General features: G+C 39.8%; 1 protein-coding gene across 1 annotated transcript in view; it reads left to right on the top strand.

The window, feature by feature from the left end:
* Positions 1-2017: 2017 nt before the first annotated feature.
* Positions 2018-19255, top strand: part of pepd (peptidase D) — a 31973-nt gene continuing 14735 nt past the window's right edge. Inside the window, exons 1-9 of the mRNA XM_048262863.1 lie at positions 2018-2168; positions 4020-4203; positions 6587-6714; positions 7184-7247; positions 10115-10162; positions 10860-10921; positions 11634-11678; positions 14931-15006; positions 18222-18268. Of these exons, the coding sequence (XP_048118820.1) occupies positions 2152-2168; positions 4020-4203; positions 6587-6714; positions 7184-7247; positions 10115-10162; positions 10860-10921; positions 11634-11678; positions 14931-15006; positions 18222-18268 (671 nt within the window). The 5' untranslated portion in view covers positions 2018-2151. The remainder of the gene's footprint in view (positions 2169-4019; positions 4204-6586; positions 6715-7183; positions 7248-10114; positions 10163-10859; positions 10922-11633; positions 11679-14930; positions 15007-18221; positions 18269-19255) is intronic.

The following is a 19255-nucleotide window of genomic DNA, read 5'->3' as shown; positions in this document are numbered from 1 at the left end:
ATGCTAGCATGCTAACCATGTGACTTAGCTAACTTAGCTAATCATTTTAAGCAGTTTTGCTATAAATGCTAACTAGCATGCTAACTATGCTAACCATATGACTTAGCTAACTTAGCTAATAATTTTTAGCAGTTTTGCTAAAAATGCTAACTAGCATGCTAACATGTTAGCATGCTAACTATGCTAACCATGTGACTTAGCTAACTTAGCTAACTAGCTACAGTGGGTAGGAGTCATAGTTGATGACAAGTAACAGTTACAATGGCTGAACAGTTAAAAAGTTCAGTAGTTTAAAGGGTTAAATTGTTTAACAGTAAAATATTATAGTGAGGACTTTTATTTTGAAACAGTTTTTGGCAGAGGAAGCAGTTGAACAGGATGTGTAGTCTTAATAGGGCCAGTTTGTATGCTTAAAGCCTGAGACTGGCAGTTGGTCCAGGTGGCCTGAACACCTGCCATAGGATTCTAATTGCTTAACGGCTGTATTGTGATGTCATCAGCCCATGTTAAGTCTATGGGGAAATTTTGAACAGTTTTTAATTAATAGTTTAAAAAGTATAAAAGTTACAAAGCTGAAAAATACATAGCACCCATGTCCTAAGTAAGACCTACGTAACATAGTTTGAATGAAGTTTCTACGTTAAACGGTTGAAGCTGCATTAAATGCGTTAGAAGAAGAATAAGAAGAAGCCTAGGAAGAACAGTACAGTGCATTTTCATGCACTGTAATAAGAATAATTCGGATAACAGTAGAGTGCATTTTCATGCACTCTAATAAGAAGAAGCCTAGGAAGAACAGTACAGTGCATTTTCATGCACTGTAATAAGAAATTTTGGATGAACAGTATAGTGCATTTTCATGCACTATAATAAGAAGAAGCCTAGGAAGAACAGTACAGTGCATTTTCATGCACTGTAATAAGAAGAAGCCTAGGAAGAACAGTACAGTGCATTTCCATGCACTGTAATAAGAAGCCTAGGAAGAACAGTACAGTGCATTTTCATGCACTGTAATAAGAAATTTTGGAAGAACAGTATAGTGCATTTTCATGCACTCTAATTAAGAATAATTCGGATAACAATAGAGTGCATTTTCATGCACTGTAATAAGAAGTTGCCTAGGAAGAACAGTACAGTGCATTTTCATGCACTGTAATAAGAAGAAGTTGCCTAGGCAGAACAGTACAGTGCATTTTCATGCACTGTAACTAGAAATGCAAGGAAATCCAAGGAATTACCAGTGCATGAAAATGCTAAAGTTGTGATGTAAAATATCATGTATAGTTAAAACAGATAATACAGAGATGGTTACTACGGTGATGCTGGGATAGACATGGTGGTTGCATAGCTTAATAAAAGTTGATAGTTTAAAAGTAGACTGTTTAAAAACTGAATGTAGATAGCTTAAAAGTTGTTGATAGACAGCTAGTTTAATAGATAGTTTAATGATAGTTTAAAAGTAGACCGTTTAAAAGTTGTTGATAGACAGCTAGTTTAATAGATAGTTTAATGATAGTTTAAAAGTAGACCGTTTTAAAAGTTGAAGGTAAATAGTTTACAAGTTGTTGACAGACTGAAAGTTTAATGAATGTTGATATTCAAATAGTTTAATACGGAGTGGCCAGGCTCTCCGTAGACGGGCTCTGACTGAGTCCTTGTTCTGAGATTTTCAAGGATGCATGCGTGTATCCTCTGCGTGCTTTGGACACCCACAATCCTGTGCGCACACACCTGCAGCTTCCTGCCTCTATGCTTCCTGCACAAGTAGGCTACTAAGCTAGCCTGGCTAGCGCCACCACTTCTCAATGAGACGTGGTCAGGGAACCAAACGTTAATTTTCTCGTATTTGAAAAAAATGCCCAGATCCGTTTATTGGGTGCCACGGATGTCTATCAAATGCGTCTGTGCATAGCTCATCATCGTCTTGCTTTCCCCCTTGTTCTGTGATTGGTCCCCTATTTCAGGCGAAAATTTGCTCCATGGTCTCCAGGCTGCCTTAGCAGCGTGAATCAAATCGCGCGCAAGGCAGCATGGGAACACCCAGGTTACTACCAAGCAAGAATCCTCGAGGATCCTCGACTTTGAGAAAAAGCCACTAAATCATTTGACGCTGATCAGCTGATGCGACTCACATGATTTGACGCAATCAAGATGGCCGCGAGTCAGAGGTGAGTGGTTTCTGCGTCTCCTCCTAAAACTGTCTGGGTGTATTCACAAACATATTGTGTGAATGGTAATAGATTGGTATGACTGCGCGTTGTGCTGTTATTTCGCTTAAGGGAGTAGCTTTTCTATTAGAAGGGAATTTAATTTCTTCTCGTGTTGCTTACCCACAGCTGCGAATGCATGCAGTTTGTCAACTGTCAAAGCAGCAACATAACGTTAGGCTAAGTTGCCAAACGTAGTTTGTTCACACTTCTGATTAAAATAACCGTGGATAGTACAAGCGTTACTTTTTCTCTAGGACACCTATCCTCCGTGTTTTAAATGCATTAGTTAATGAGTAAGTTGTTGTCTTCTCTGCAAGTCATCTGCGTAGCACGTTGTCATATGATCGTGTTTTTGTGCATAGGGCAGCACTAGTGCAATTCATTTAATTGCTCTCTTTTAATGCGAGTTGGTTATGTTTGCCCTGGCTATTTATAATGCATTTTTAGTCTCCTACCGCCAATATCTAGACTCTTGTAGATTGGACCAGACAAACGGTTATCAGTTACTGGTGAGGTCCTACCTATAAGGCTCCAAAGTTTATATTTGAATATTCTGGATAATAAAATGCGAGTGGTACAGGGTGTGTTGAGTTACCCTTTGATCACAGGTCATAGCAGTTAACTACAGATCATTGCACTTTGTTTTGACACCTTATCTCAGATCAGAGACTATGATACTACTTTATCTGGAAATTATCATAGTCTGGCCTTAGTAGACGGTGCTTTTGGATCATTGCACAGACTCAGATCAAGTTGTCCTTGTACAGGTTTATGATCTGAACGACACCACTGGCAATTTGTTTTTTTTTTTTTTACTTTTCGAGCTGTCTAAATCACATGATCACATCTTGGGTAATTGATAAACTACAAATACCACTGGTGGCTTTTAAAAAAGTTGCTGACCCCCAGTGTGGTAATAAGGTACTGTCATGTATTAAGAAATGCAGATGAAATGTAGCCTTTGTTCTTACTGGGAAACATGATGGAGATAAAGTGGAAGTCAGCATTGATATAAGGAAGTTGCTTCAACAACACATGATGATCTGAGGTTTAAACGACACAAGTAGCAGTTCCCATCTTGCAACAAGAAATCACAAAGTGCACAAATCAACAACTTGACCTTTAACAATAAGGTCATTCACTCACATAATGCTGACCAAAATAACCCATATGTTGCCCATTTGGAAGTCTAGTTTTTGCATCAAAGCATGGGGGATGTAGCTTGAATTTCCCCTGGTGATCAATAAAGTATCTATCTATCTATCTATCTATCTATCTATCTATCTATCTATCTATCTAGTTTTTTAATTAGGTAGCAGTTTGCATTCGTTAATCTAATCTAATATGAAAGTTATGGGTCATGTATCCTAATAAGTCTCTGAAATGGTCTAAAACAAATCTGGAGTGATGTCTGATAAATAATTCATGTAGGTTAGGTTACATTACCTGTTAAAAGGCTATATTGACTAGGCTATATCACTGGATATAGGCCTAATGGTAATTAAATTAGTATTGATCATGGTTTTTGGGAACCTATCAGGGGTCTACAATAATGTGTCTTCTAAGCAAATAAATTACTCTTGCATTTTACTGACGATTAACTACAGACAACTACTTAGTCCATAATCCTAAAATTGAATAAATAGTTTTTTTTGTGAAATAGCTGCACCTGCAGTGCAATCCATCAAGGTGTGCAGGCTTCTTGCTTTCATCATCAACTTTTTCAGTGCCATTCTACTGCCATAAGCTAATGGTAATCATAGCCCACTGAGTGACCCTTGTGTCTCATTGTGTTCCTTATGTCTACAGAGCAGTCTTCTGGCTGGGGAAGGACACTCTGAGGGTGTCTGCTGCCCTGTTTGCAGAGAACCGCAGACGCCTCTCCAAGGCCCTGAAGGCCACTGATGGAGTGCAGCCCAAGTCCGTGGTGCTGCTGCAGGGAGGGGAGCAGAAGCAAAGATACTGCACAGACACTGACGACGTCTTCAGACAGGTAGGTGACACAGCATTAAAGCATCATCGTCCGTTTACATACATGTTGTGTCTCTTAAAGGTTGTATCAGCGACTGTAGGCCCAAACATAAATGATTACATTTATCTAATCTTCTAGCTGCCCGCCCCATAAGCAGGCCGTCAAAAAACGTGTCTCTGTAGGCAGCCTAGGCTCTGAGATCTGCACACAAAAACAATTGCTACCAACAAGTGTTGCCAACCACTCAAAGGCAAAATAAAGTGTTCCAACCAATAACCAACGAGATGCACGTTCAGGAGAGTTTGAATTGCACGGGAGGGAGGGGGAGGGAGTAGCGAGCTAGCTCTCTGTTTTGTTGGAATGTCAACAGAAGTGACGTTACCCCGCCATCACTGATACAACCTTTAATATATACAGTGCAGTCACATTAACATCAAGCAATCATATATCAGTAGATAGCACAGAAATGCTGGGGAAGTATGTTTGATTGGCAGCACATAGTTTATTGTATGGCCACTGGGGAGTGCTTACTCGTCAGTCTAGATGTGTTTATTGGTTAAACTGTAAGTGATATTATCTAAACTCATCTAGAGTAGTTTTACAAAAATGGGTATTGCATCTGCAAAGAAGGTCTAGTGGATCACTTTTTTTATATTCCTTGGTAACACTGCTATTGTTTTTAACATTATTTGGATACTTGACTGAAGAGATTTTCAAATTAAGCATATTTTCACTCTTATTGAGAAGTATTTATGATGTGCCACAGAATATTTTAAAGTCCACATAGATATGAATGTGTCCTTGACTGTTGTTTCACTGGAGGGGTGAAATGCATATTCTTTCTTCCACCTAGAGATATTACTGTGCCTGTTTCACCCTGTTCTGTCCAACCCTCCAATGCTCTGAATCAAAGCACGTCAACCCTCTGCTATACACAGGCCAGGGTTTCATCCATAACACATCAGACACACCCTCCTTAAAGACAGATAGTCTATCTAGCTGCATAATCTCTCATTAAACTTTAAAGGTGCTCTAAGCGATGTTACATGGTTTCTAAGCTAAAGTTTTTTTTTTTTATAGCATACAGCAAACATCTCCTCATGATCCGCTAGCTGCCTGTCCCCTGAATACACTGCCCAGGCTCCAAAAACTGTCCCCTGAATACACTGCCCAGGCTCCAAAAATGACAACAAAACAGCCTGTTCCAGGCTGCAGCAGGCTGTTTTTGTTCTCGTTTTTCTCTCATTCACACTAATAATGCTCTCAGTCTCTTCTCCCCTGTGAAAAATGTGTCCACCATCTTGTTTTTTAACAAGATAAAAACAGGATATTGTTTGGTAGAAAACATCTTCTTTCTTTAATTTGTCCAAATGTTTAAAAAAAAAAAAAAAACCACCCCTGGCCCTTTTAAAGAGCACCAAAATGGGTGTGGCCCAATTAACTCATTCACCATCACCTGCAGACAGTTAGTCAGCTAACATGCTGACAACATGTGCAAAAGTGCATTGAATTAAAAACAGTGTTCTAAAACAGGGAAGATGTAGTCAGCATCTTCACATCCCCCTTATAGGCCAGCTCGTAGAGCTCTGCCTGTGCAGCCCTAACCCTAAATTTGGTGTGAAAATATTCAGAGACCATAGTCAAAAAATTATGCATGGATGAATAAAATATAACCATTGTTTCATAGATAGATAGATAGATACTCACTCACTCACTCACTCACAGCAGAAAAAGTAAAATAAGTATATACAAATAAAAAACTCCACTGCACAATACAGACAGTAGAAGATAAAACATACTAAAATAGTGGGTGTGAGTGATGCTGTAGGCAGTGGTGGAATGTAACAAAGTACAAATACTTTGTTACTGTACTTAAGTTCATTTTCTATGTATCTGTACTATAGTGCATACTTTTGACTTTTACTTCATTACATTTTGCAGCAATTATCTATACTTTCTACTCCTACATTTCTACAACACCATTGTTCTGTTCTCTTACATTTTATGATCACAGATGGTAAGCACAATTACATTAGCCTTTTTTTTTTTCAGAATATAGACATTAAGATAATAAATCATTATGCAAATACTTTTACTTCTAATACTTAAAGTACATTTAAAAGCAGGCACTTTTTTCTTAAGTAGGGTTGTCATTGTGGTACTTTTACTAGAATAAATATTTCTCTGGTTATTTGGACTTTTACTTAAGTAGTTTCAGTACTTCCTCCTCCACTGACTGGAGGGCACTGTATGCTGGCACATTAGGGCATGCCTTGTGCCAGCCTTAGGGAAGCAGCTTTGGGGACATTCCTGTGGGTTTGTTGAGATCTGACATGGAGACCCACTCTCAGAGCTGGAGCCTTGTTGAGTCCTGACTGTCTGTGTCTGCTGTTCTGGTCTGCAGGAGTCCTTCTTCCACTGGGCTTTTGGGGTGACCGAGGCCGACTGCTTTGGAGCCATCCACGTGGAGTCAGGGAGATCCCTGCTCTTCGTCCCTAAGCTGCCCGACAGCTATGCCACCTGGATGGGAGAGTAAGTCTTCTCTTCTGATCCTTTCTGCAGCTGAGGGAACTGGGATCTTTCACACTTTCATTATTATTCTTTTGAAATGACTTGATGTCTGAATGACAATGTATTAGTGGCTTTTGCACTGTTCTTATTCTTTTAATATACTATTCCTTTTCTTCAAATGTTTCACACAATTTTCCTGAAACCTGAGAAAATCTTAACTAATAACAGGGTGTGACCATATGTTATGTTTAGAAAAAACAGCATATTATGTGATAGAGTTATGGTAATCTTTTCCTATTTTTTTTTTTTTTTAGAGTACTAGAACTCTCCTGGGTAGTGTAGTCTTTTAGATTCATCAAACGCTCTTTAGGCCCCAAAGGAAAGCTTACTAGTGTAAAACAGATCCAGTTTAATGCAGTTTAAGAATGCAGTTTAAACACTCCCTCCAGAACAGCTCATTAAAAAGCGCCTCTCTGATGTCTGCTGACAGGATCTATCCAAGGGAGCACTACAAGGAGAAATACGATGTTGATGAAGTGCACTACACCTGTGATGTGAGTATGAGAGATTGCTCTTTAAAGTGTAACTGCAGCCTCAGCTCTGAGCCTCTGAACTCCTCTCCAAAGCATAATTTTGAACAAAAAAAGCTAAAAATGGGAGGGGGATTGGAATGGGGTTGAGTTGGGTGCGAAGGGATGGGACATAAACTTCAGTGTATGAGGAGTTTCAATCACCACATCAGTTGTCATTTGGTGACCTCCAACACGGTCACTATATGTCAGCATTGGCCTTAGATCATTTTAAACAGTAGATGGTGTTGAGTTGAATGGGTTGAATTGAGCCATTTTCATCCTATGAAATTCTGATTTTTAAAAAATGTATTTTTTTAAATGGCCTCCCTGCTTTGTTCTGCGTTTGTCAAAGCCATATGAGTGTGCATTAACATGTTGTTACTGGATGACCATGTATTCCTGTCACAGTGTCTAACTGCTAATTAGCAGCGTTGAGTTAAAAGCCCATCAGCCCTCCCTGCTTAACCTGTTTTCAGAGGAAAGTGAATGAACCACTGACAGCATAACTGATGTTAGACAACATTAAACATGACTCAGAAACAAAGGCCAGCCACTGCCACCTATAGGCAATTTCTCCTCTTGTTTCATACTGTGTACCACACGCATATTTTCACTAGGCACAGTAACACAGTAAGGTTTTATTTCATGGGCAATGGCATAAAACCAGACATAACTACACAGTGCTGCAGTAGAAATGTGACACTGTTTGTGCTAGTATTTGAATTTGCATTAATACATTATTCTTGTAATGTAGCTGCATTATTCTGAATCAGTAGGTGAATGTATTCTGAAGGTTCTGAATCAGTTGCCAGACCAAGGCTGTGTTTACCAGCATGGATGCATTGTGTGTTAGTTATGCAATATGCATCCATAATAAGACCTTTCTGTCCTCAGCATCAAAGCATCAGAGTCAAAATGCTTTGAAATATTGTGGTAAGGAACAGAATGCGAGTGATGCAACTCCTTTGCCCTTTTTGTCCTACTTTTGAAACCAGGGCCACACTGAGTTTACCAGTTTATGAGTTTGTGAATACATGCGTGATGTGTTACACAGGTATTCATCCAGATAAGACTTTCTATCCTCAGCATCAAAGGAACTTTTCCTTTGTATGAGTGTGGTGCAACAGAATGGGAGTGATGCAAGTCCAGTGCCCTTTTTGACCACTTTCAAGAGGTTCTGAGTAGGCCAGTTTCCAGGGAAACACGCCTGTTAGCCGGTTCCTTCCTCATGCTGGGCTTGTGGTCAGAGGGATCACCTGAGTGATTGGATCTGGGACCATTGCTCGTGACCCGTGCTGTCAGGTTGCTCTGGAATCTAACTCATTCACCAGAGAAACATCCTCAGATTGCCTCATAAATGGTGAATGCCAGTGAGCATCCCTAAAAATCAGCAGGTCTCTCTTGTCCCCATGCAATTTTTAAGAGAAATGGTGGACGAAATCTAGTTTGTTCATTTTCGATCATGCATCAGTTTTTCATTACCTTTCATGCCTCTTTTGGATAAGTGCGATTAAATAATTTCCCACAAGTAACATGAATGCTACATTTATATACGGTAAGGCACAAATTGCTCTCTTGGTGCCAGGTTTTGTGTTTTTACATCTCAAGGAAATAGAATTGCCCACTAAACCTCGATCTTCACTTCACAGATTTATTTTGTAATTAGTTTGGAGTTTTCTAGGAGCTGTTTATTTTCTTTTTGCCCTTATTAAGATAGGACAGTGAAAAATTACTGAAGGTGAGTGGGAGGTAGGGAGATGGGGTGGTATTAGGAAATGACCACGGGTCAGATTTGCAGAAACTGCAACCGCTTGTGTCACAGCGACCCCCGTTTAGCTGTCGTTGGATGGAAGTACAGCTAAAGAAGTAGGATGGGTTTGGACCTGGCTCCTCGTGGGCACTCAGGTCTGTGTGGTGTGCTACTTGCTGCCCCCAGAGAAGCCTTCTTTAAACATGTGAAACTGATCATTTTTATTTTCAAAGTGAAGGATCAGAGCTCATTAGGACATACAGAAACTATGAAAGCGCTTCAAAGTCTGAATGCTTTATTGCTTGAGGAGCTTCATTGCTTTTATATTGTTTACAGCTTGTTTGTAATTTGGCTTTGGAACATTAAGTGTGGTATGTACCATCATGCGTCTTCATGCCATTAATCGGAGGCTGTGGCTGGACTTGTTAGTACGGAGATGAAAGCCTCGTCAGGCTTCATTTGCTTTCATGTCTGGCCCTTTCTCATTCATTACTGTGTGAGGCACGGCTTAGAAAGTGTGGGCAAACAGCCATCACCTCTTTACTCTGATTTCCAGTTTAGGATATGAAAAAAGTAACTGTCATAGTTTGTCTGCAAGAGAGCTGTTAAAAAGACATCCAGCAGAAATGTTTAGATGAGATGGAGGGATTTTAAAGAGGATTTTGCAGTCTGAGCTTTCAGCATTGATTTGATTTCAGTTTTTGAGTTATATGTGTGTCCATGATGGCTTTGTTCAGAGAGCGTGCGTGCGTGTGTGCGTGTGTGTGTGTGTGTGTGTGTGTGTGTGTGTGCGCGTGTGTGCGTGTGTGTGCGCACTGGATCCTATGGCTCATTTTTCCTAAATTCTGCTTTGTGTTGCTGAGAGTCATTGTCTCATTGTAAGGCATAAGCGGACTGCAGAGCTTTAATAAAGTCTACTGGACTCATCTGAGTTTTGTCATTTCCTGTTCTCTCCATCAAGACGGCTCTGCCCGCTGTGCTGATGAGCTGATGATGCCTTCCTGTCCACAGCACAGGATAATGAGGCAACAAGCTCAGCCTCCATGATGCTTCACGTCTGTCCTCTCTGATCTCTCATCTGCTCTGCTCTGCTCCACAGATTGCTGATGTTCTGGCCAAGCGGAGTCCAGCGGCCCTCCTTACTCTGGTAGGTTCACTGCTATTGGGGCATCCCTCAGTGTTTTTGTAGCAGTAGCTGCTGTAGTCTTTAACAAGGAAATTAACTGAGGGCATGACATGATGTGAGCACACTTTGAAATTCTCACAAAGAAATCATCAACACATTACATTTGGCTGATGCATTTTTAACAAAAGCGTACTCCCAATCTCACACATTTAATCCAATAGATTTACAAAATAAGCTTAAGTATTATGTGTTGATTTGTATATTGTTAAAAATCCAGAGGCCAAAGAAGTGGAGGAGGATATTATAAAGACTTGAAATACATGTATCTTATATTCATGTTTCACATTATCCACATGTCATTTCAATATTTTTTTTCAACCTTTTAAAAGCAAAAGTGGATCTTAAAGTGGTCTACATATTCCACGTGTGTGCACTTAGTGTGTCATGTAGTGCTTGCACAGAAATCTCCTCACCGCATGGTTTGGCATCTCTAGAGATGAAACGGTCTCCACCATCAACATCACTGTTGCTTGCTTGGCAAGCCTTACTGGGTTTGTTGTCACAAATCGGAATAAGTTCATTTGGCATCCTATGTAGACAGACAGCTATCCGTTGTGTGTCTCTGTATTCTCTCAGTGGATGAGCATCATAAAGGACTTGAAAGCCTCCTCTGAAATGTCTTTGCTTTTCTCTGCTTCCTTTTGCTCTTCTTCTGCAGCGTGGAGTGAATACTGATAGTGGGAGTACCTGTCGCGAAGCCTCCTTTGAAGGAATCAGCCAGTAGGTTTTAGTAGCATCAAATATTCATTAGTCTAGTCATCTATTGTTTTCGAATCTCATTTCCACTCATATTAGCAGCTATGCTGTGAATGCTGTAGAAAGCTGTAGAATGTGATTGTAATTCATTTTGTTTCTGGCTGTTATGTAGCAGAAAGAACGTTATCCACTGTAGGAGACATTCTCCATTTTTTGAATAAGCCTATTTCAGAAAGCACATGTTTGAATTTAATGACACTTGCATTGTACCTTTTTAAACGAACAAAACACCGTACCTGAAAACTACATGGCTTATGCTGAAATTTTCCTCACATGCTTATTTACCATACCCCCAAATGAGATAAGAGGATACATACCCTTCTCTTCTCTGAGCGTAGATAACCCGATACCATTAGCCTAGCTTAGCATAATTCACTAGTAGTGGGTTACAGGGTAATATATAAGCTAAATTCCCCAAAAAGTTGAAGTTCAAATTTTCGAAAAGGGAATTGTGTGCCCTAGATGCCTTTCTTTCCATGGTATAGCAAATCATTGATCTTATCTGCAGCTACACACAGGAGCGTGACTTTGTTTGACCTGTTATATACTACTCAGCAGATGATAACTGAATATATACACTGACAGAAGGAGTAGGACATGCTCTGTTTAAAATGTGTGGAATGAAGTTTCCTTATTATGGTACATTGTTTTTACATTATACATTCAACATTTACAGATTCAAAGTAAACAACACCCTCCTGCACCCTGTAATTGTGGAATGGTAAGTAGGCTTTTGTATTCATGAAAATGACAACAGATCTGTTTTATATACCACGCTCTGTGTACTGCAACATTTATATTTTTTATTAGTGGATGGTGTAATAAAGACAATGTCTGGGTTATTTCAGTGTTTTTGGATTGTATGGCAAATATCAGAAATGTGTAAATTTGAACCTGAGTGAATTAGGGACATGGACATGTTGAATGCTGGTGGTGTTCTCAACAAGATCTAAATAATTAGAAAGTCAGATACTAACATTTGTCTTTGTTATTGGTAAAACATAATTGACTGGCAGATAATGTTTCCTCAAAAGATCTGACAAAGTAGCCATTCATTATTCACCAATTTGTAGGTTTTTTATATCCTTTGGATGCTTTCATTTAAGATCAAATGTGTTAAATAAATTAATGCTATTTGAAGCATCAAAAGAAAGTTATGTGTGTGTACTACATTGCTGCTAGTTTATGAAGCCTCATTCACAGTAGTGTTTGTTTCTATGTGACTTACATTTGATATGAAAAAGTTTATTTTACCATCAACTTCTGTATCCATTCAACATTTTGATTTTGAAGTTTCACAGACCACAGTAGGAGGAAAATTCTACTGTATACAGGCTTTAAATAGACCTGGTAGCACTTTAGAGGAGGATGAGTTTCAGTGACTGACTATGCTGTTATGGAAAGCCTCAGACATCAAACCCCTTCTAAAGATATTGTAATGATCAAAATATTGTAATGATAAAAAGCCAGTCAAATTAAGTGAAATGTTTGAAATCAAAGAAGAAAATACTCTGCACACAAGACACACACACACACACACACACACACAATGAAGTGGAGTGAAATGGGCTTGAGTAGGTCGCTTCAGAGTTGCTCTCCAGCCTTGTCGTGGGGCTGTGTGCTTGTGTGGGTCTGTCGCAGCGGACATCATCTGACATTCTCTTTACATGTCCTCTGCTGTGCCCCCTCTTGGCAAATATAGCTGTCTGCGGACCAGCTGCAACTCTGTTGTGTCTCTGGAGTTTCGGAGAGATGCTTATGAGGCAGCCATGGCCTACTGGTTAGCACTTAGGACTTGTAACCGGAGGGTTGCCGGTTCGAACCCCGACCACTAGGCACGGCTGAAGTGCCCTTGAGCAAGGCACCTAACCCCTCACTGCTCCCCGAGCGCCGCTGTTCTTGCAGGCAGCTCACTGCGCCGGGATTAGTGTGTGCTTCACCTCACTGTGTGTTCACTGTGTGCTGAGTGTGTTTCACTAATTCACGGATTGGGATAAATGCAGAGACCATATTTCCCTCACGGGATCAAAAGAGTATATATACTTATACTTAATTCTAGCGTTGTCACTTTAAGATGGCTGTGTTGAGTGGAGAGGCACTTTGGGATCGCCCTAAAGAATATCGGAGGCAGTGTCTGTAAAATAGGATGTCCACTGAAGAAGAAGAAATTGTTGGTTAGATTAGATTTCTTTGTCTGAGCGTAGCATTTTCTTGAGTGGTCTCAGTGCCTACTTTCTCTGTGTGTGTGTGTGTTAGATTGTACAACTTGGTGAACTAAAGCACATATTGAATGCTTGTGCTAAATGTCAGACAAGGGTGGGTTGTACTTCTACTTCACAGCAGGGCATATATATGGAAATGACTCTGCAGACTCTGCAAGCCTGCTGTTTTCAATTTCTGTATCAATGGGATATTGTTGTCTTTGTACATTAAACTGAAAACATTAAAAATGGTCTCCAGGCAGTGTGTGTTTTATTTTAGCCAAGCCTAGATAGCGGTGTCCAGAGCTTCCTTGTGGGGTAATTTCATGTGCGCTCCCAGAGACGAGGGCTTTTCTCTGGGTTGTGTGTGTGTGTGCGGCCTCCCAGGCAGAGCCATAAGCCAGGCTGCTCAGCTGGAATGGTCTTCGTGCTCGCCTGGCTGCCCCTGGTATTAGGCTCTGGATCTTATTACTGCTTCCTGAAGCTGTTTCATTATGGCTGCTCCTCAGTCCGCTGCAAACTTTCCATTTCCTTCTCCCTCTCTTGCCTATTACAGATGAACAAAACTCAAAAGCCCGCCACATATCCTCAAGTCATGACCATAACATCAGTTTTCCACCACTAAACAAATGCAGCAACACTGCATATTTGTATGTGTGCTTAATACGGGTCCCTATCGAAACCAAATGAGTTATACTGTTTCATGTCTCAAAGAGATGTGACTTTTCCCACGTTTCAAAATGTAGCTTTGACAGTTTGTCTGTGAGTCATTCAGCTAATTGAGTTGAAGTAAATGTTGACAGAGTTGACCAAAAATAGACAACAAGAAATACACCTCGCTAATGAGATTTCTGACACCCCCTGTGTGTGTGGTGTAGGGGGTTCATTCCCCCCATCCCAGTCAGATAGCGATGACTAAAATTGTGTGTTCCTGTACTCTGTGCACCTGCTGGCACTGTGAGTCATTCATCCCAAACGGTGTTTATTAGAATTTCACAAGTAATGCTATCTGACAGCTGGGTGCTATTTGTGGACAGCCTCATTCATGATTGAAAATGAAGAGGTATCTGTTGCTCTGTTTATTAGACAGACCAGTGAGGATGTTAGTGAGCTGTCTCGGTGAGACTATTTTGTGCGGCCGTTGAGTGTTGAGGGTGTATTTTGGGAGCAGGCAGAGATCATGAAGGGTGGAGGTCAAGGGTGTGTGTGGGGGTAGTAAGTAGTTCATGAAATATAAGTATAAGTATATATACTCTTTTGATCCCGTGAGGGAAATTTGGTTTCTGCATTTATCCCAATCCGTGAATTAGTGAAACACACAGCACACAGTGTACACACAGTGAGGTGAAGCACACACTAATCCCGGCGCAGTGAGCTGCCTGCATCAACAGCGGCGCTCGGGGAGCAGTGAGGGGTTAGGTGCCTTGCTCAAGGGCACTTCAGCCGCGGCCCACTGGCCTTGCTCCGTGCCTACTGGTCGGGGTTCGAACCGGCAACCCTCCGATTACAGGTCCGAAGTGCTAACCAGTAGGCCACGGCTGCCCACAACCCAGATATCTACAAAAACTATCTGGGTTGTTGCACATGGAGGTTCCTTTGAAGTAACTAACTCAGAACTAACGCAGTTCTCTTTGTATTGTATGAATTGAGAGCTGCTGGCACTGCTTGAGATGCAGATGCACTGGAGGACTGACTGCATGGTCAGCTGGGAAGGTTGAAGGAGGATACATATTAATATTAATGTGTTGGGTTTTTTTTGTCCTTCCCAATAGCCGTCTGCTCAAGACCGACATGGAGCTGGAGGTCCTTCGTTATACCAACCGCATCTCTAGCGAGGCCCACAAAGAGGTGTGTGTGTGTGTGTGTGTGTGTGCTTATTACAGTGCATGAAAATGCACTGTTCTGTTATCCGAAGTCTTCTTCTTATTATTATTACAGTGCATGAAAATGCACTGTACTGTTCTTCCTAGGCAACTTATTCTTATTACAGTGCATGAAAATGCACTGTACTAGGTACAGTGCATTGCCTCCCTAGGCAACAACAACTTCTTTTTCTTCTTATTATTATTCCGCTTACCACTTTTCCGTGCATGACGAATTTCTCTTGAACAGTTTAACTTAGAAACTTCATTCAAACTTTGTAACGTAGGTCTTCAAACAGATCAGGTTGGTATGTCTTTTCAACTTTGAAACTTTTATACTTTTTAAACTATTAAAGAAAAACTTTAAAAAAATCCCCATAGACTTAACATTGCTGATTGTGACATCATAATACGGCCGTTAAGCAATTAGAATCCCATGGCAGGTGTTCAGGCCAGCTGGATCAACTGCCAGTCTCAGGCTTTAAGCATACAAACTGGCCCTATTAAGACTACACATCCTGTTCAACTGCTTCCTCTGCCAAAAAACTGTTTCAAAATAAAAGTCCTCACTACAGTATTTCACTGTTAAACAATTTAACCCTTTAAACTACTGAACTTTTCAACTGTTCAGCCATTGTAACTGTTACTTGTCATCAACTATGACTCCTACCCACTGTAGCTAGTTAGCAGGGTTAACATAGTTAGCATGTTAGCATTAGCATGCTAACTAGCATAGCATGCTAGTTAGCATTTTTAGCAAAACTGTTAAAAATGATTAGCTTAGTAACATGGTTAGCATAGTTAGTTAGCAAAATGTTAGCATTTTTAAAACTATTTATTAAAAACTACTCAACATTTTCCCATAGACTTAACATTAGGCTGATGACATTACAATGGACAAATTAACTTGATTCAACTGATTGCACCTGTATCAACTGCTTTCTGCTGAACTAGGCCAACTTTCTCTGTCTCTCCATTCTACAAGGATATAAGTCACATTTCATCCAACTTTCTATCCATTCATCCTCTTCAAACCATTCACTCATCCACCCATTAAACTATCCATCAACATCCATCTGCCTATCAACATCCATTCAACTTTCTGTCTATCAACATCCATTAAACTATCTACATTTTTTAAACTATATACTCTGTCTCAGGCTTTAAGCATACAATATGGCTCTATTAAGACTACACATCCTGTTCAACTGCTTCCTCTGCCAAAAACTGTTTCAAAATAAAAGTCCTCACTACAGTATTTCACTGTTAAACAATTTAACCCTTTAAACTACTGAACTTTTCAACTGTTCAGCCATTGTAACTGTTACTTGTCATCAACTATGACTCCTACCCACTGTAGCTAGTTAGCAGGGTTAACATAGTTAGCATGTTAGCATTAGCATGCTAACTAGCATAGCATGCTAGTTAGCATTTTTAGCAAAACTGTTAAAAATGATTAGCTTAGTAACATGGTTAGCATAGTTAGTTAGCAAAATGTTAGCATTTTTAAAACTATTTATTAAAAACTACTCAACATTTTCCCATAGACTTAACATTAGGCTGATGACATTACAATGGACAAATTAACTTGATTCAACTGATTGCACCTGTATCAACTGCTTTCTGCTGAACTAGGCCAACTTTCTCTGTCTCTCCATTCTACAAGGATATAAGTCACATTTCATCCAACTTTCTATCCATTCATCCTCTTCAAACCATTCACTCATCCACCCATTAAACTATCCATCAACATCCATCTGCCTATCAACATCCATTCAACTTTCTGTCTATCAACATCCATTAAACTATCTACATTTTTTAAACTATATACTCTGTCTCAGGCTTTAAGCATACAATATGGCTCTATTAAGACTGCCGTTAAGCAATTAGAATCCTAGGCCAGGTGGCCAGGCTATATTAAACCTCATCTACCTAGTTCAGTCATTCCAACTATTAAACCTCATCTACCTAGCAAATAATTTAACCTTTTAAACTATCCACCTATTTAACTGTTCAGTCATTCCAACTATATTAAACCTCATCTAACTAGTTCAGTCATTTCAACTATATTAAACCTCATCATGTTGGTTGCCAATTAGCACATCATCTGTTTTAACAATATATTTCACACCATATGTTTTGCATTTTCATGCACTGGTAATTCCCTGGAATTGCGTTTTCTAGTTGCTATTGTGATGTCATAATCTAATGTTAAGTCAATGGGGAAATTTTAGTAGTTTTTAATTAATAGTTTAAAAAGTATAAAAGTTAGAAAGTTGAAAAATACATAGCTGAAGTCACATAAGACCTACGCAACGCAGTTTGAATGAAGTTTCTACGTTAAACAGTTGAAGCTGCATTAAACGCACAAAAAGCGTTAGAAGAACAATAAGAAGAAGAAATCAGATAACAATAGAGTGCATTTTCATGCACTCTAACAAGCTTATATTTCCCCATAGACTTTGCATTAGCACTATGACATCACAATGGACTACAATAATTCACTATTAAATAATTTAACTATTTAAACTACACAACTATTTAACTGTTCAGCCATTTCAACTGTCAGTTGTTATCAACTATGACTCCTGCCAGCTGTTTCCAAATAAAAGTTTGTTTGGCATTTTATGTTAATATACAGTATGTTTATATTTTCATGCACTGGGAATTTCCTCGAAATTACATTTTCTAGTTAATTATTTGTATTACTTCTTAATTGTCTCGTGCCAGTCTAAGGGAAATGGCACTCTGGAGACGCCACTTAGTGAATGAACTCGTGGATGCACATAACCGTGGATCTGCCCCTTAAGGCCTCCAATCAGGAAATGCCAAACAAATGGCAACCAATAGAAAGCTCTAGTGAAACCTCTCTCTCTCTCTCTCTCTCTCTCTCTCTCTCTCTCTCTCTCTCTCTCTCTAAACTCCTCTCAGTGAGCTCAAGTGGATCACACTCTTCTGAAGGATAAAATAGTGTGAAATTTGAAGACAATTTCCCCTCATTTTCCAATTACTCGCTCACACGCAACATTCCCCTTTTTTGTGTGCTCTCTGTGTCTGTGTGAGATATGCGCTTGTTTCATTAGCCTACAGCTAAAGCAGGAATGACTCACACCAAACTGGCCTCACTAACACGGAGTTGCTGACATAATGAGAATATCATCCTATTATTCTGAATAACTAGACCCCAGTTCCTCTCCACAGGTGATGAAGCATGTGAGGCCTGGCCAGAAGGAATATGAAATGGAGAGGTATGTCCCTTTACATTTGTTTAACATCTTTTAAAAAAATGTTTTACATCTTACATGAATGCTACATCTGTTACATAAAGTATACCCTATTGTCCCCATATGCCTGTGAGATAATCTCTTCAGTAAGCTCTGCTAGCAGAGGCGCAGTATCTCCTATCTCTGAGCGTGTGTGTGTGTGATCCTGTAGCTGTTCTACAGTGGAGCTACAGCTGATAACACACCCTGCCACTCATTACACCCAGCAGCCTTGGAGCAGTTCACTCAGATCTGTTTTTTGCTTTAAACAAAGCTGGAGATAAGCTGTGGCGTTCCAGTGGGATTTTCTCCTCTCCTTTCCCCAAACGGACACTGAGAGGAGAGCAGAAATAGCAGCTCTCTTTAGAAGCAGTCAGCAGGGGTGAAAGGGCAGAGAGACAGATTGCACTCTGGGGTTTGTAGTGACTAGTGAGTCCATTGCAGACACTACGTTTTTTTTGACATGCGTTTATACACATTATACATTTGTAAAATGTATAACGTTTACATAATGGACTGTGACAGCCTACTGTTGCGGTCACATAACACTCCTTTAACACACACACTCACTCTCTCTCTTTCTTGCACACACACGCACACACAAAATGTAGTGTGTCAGCAGCTGGTATTGAAAATATTTTCATAAACTTAAATTTGTCAGGGAAGAGCCATAAGTAGCGCTCAGATGATGCATATGTCTATATATAACTAGATGATTCATATGTATATATAACTAGATGATGCAGATGTGTATATATAACTAGATGATGCATATGTACAGTATATATAACTAGATGATGCATGTATATATAACTAGAACAGTGTGAATCTGCCCTTCATGTGACCATATACCATCAAAATTAATTTGAAGATGAAGCAAACAGGAATTGTTCATGAGAACATATCTAAATAGGGGTGGGTTTTTGGGATAGAGTTATGAATTCCTTGAATGTCTTCACTAACTTTAAACTA

This window comes from Alosa alosa, chromosome 14 (assembly GCF_017589495.1).
Source record: "Alosa alosa isolate M-15738 ecotype Scorff River chromosome 14, AALO_Geno_1.1, whole genome shotgun sequence".
In the NCBI taxonomy this organism is placed as follows: Eukaryota; Metazoa; Chordata; class Actinopteri; order Clupeiformes; family Clupeidae; genus Alosa; species Alosa alosa.
The sequence above is the reverse complement of the archived record's forward strand: the minus strand, read 5'-3'. Positions and strand labels throughout refer to the sequence as shown.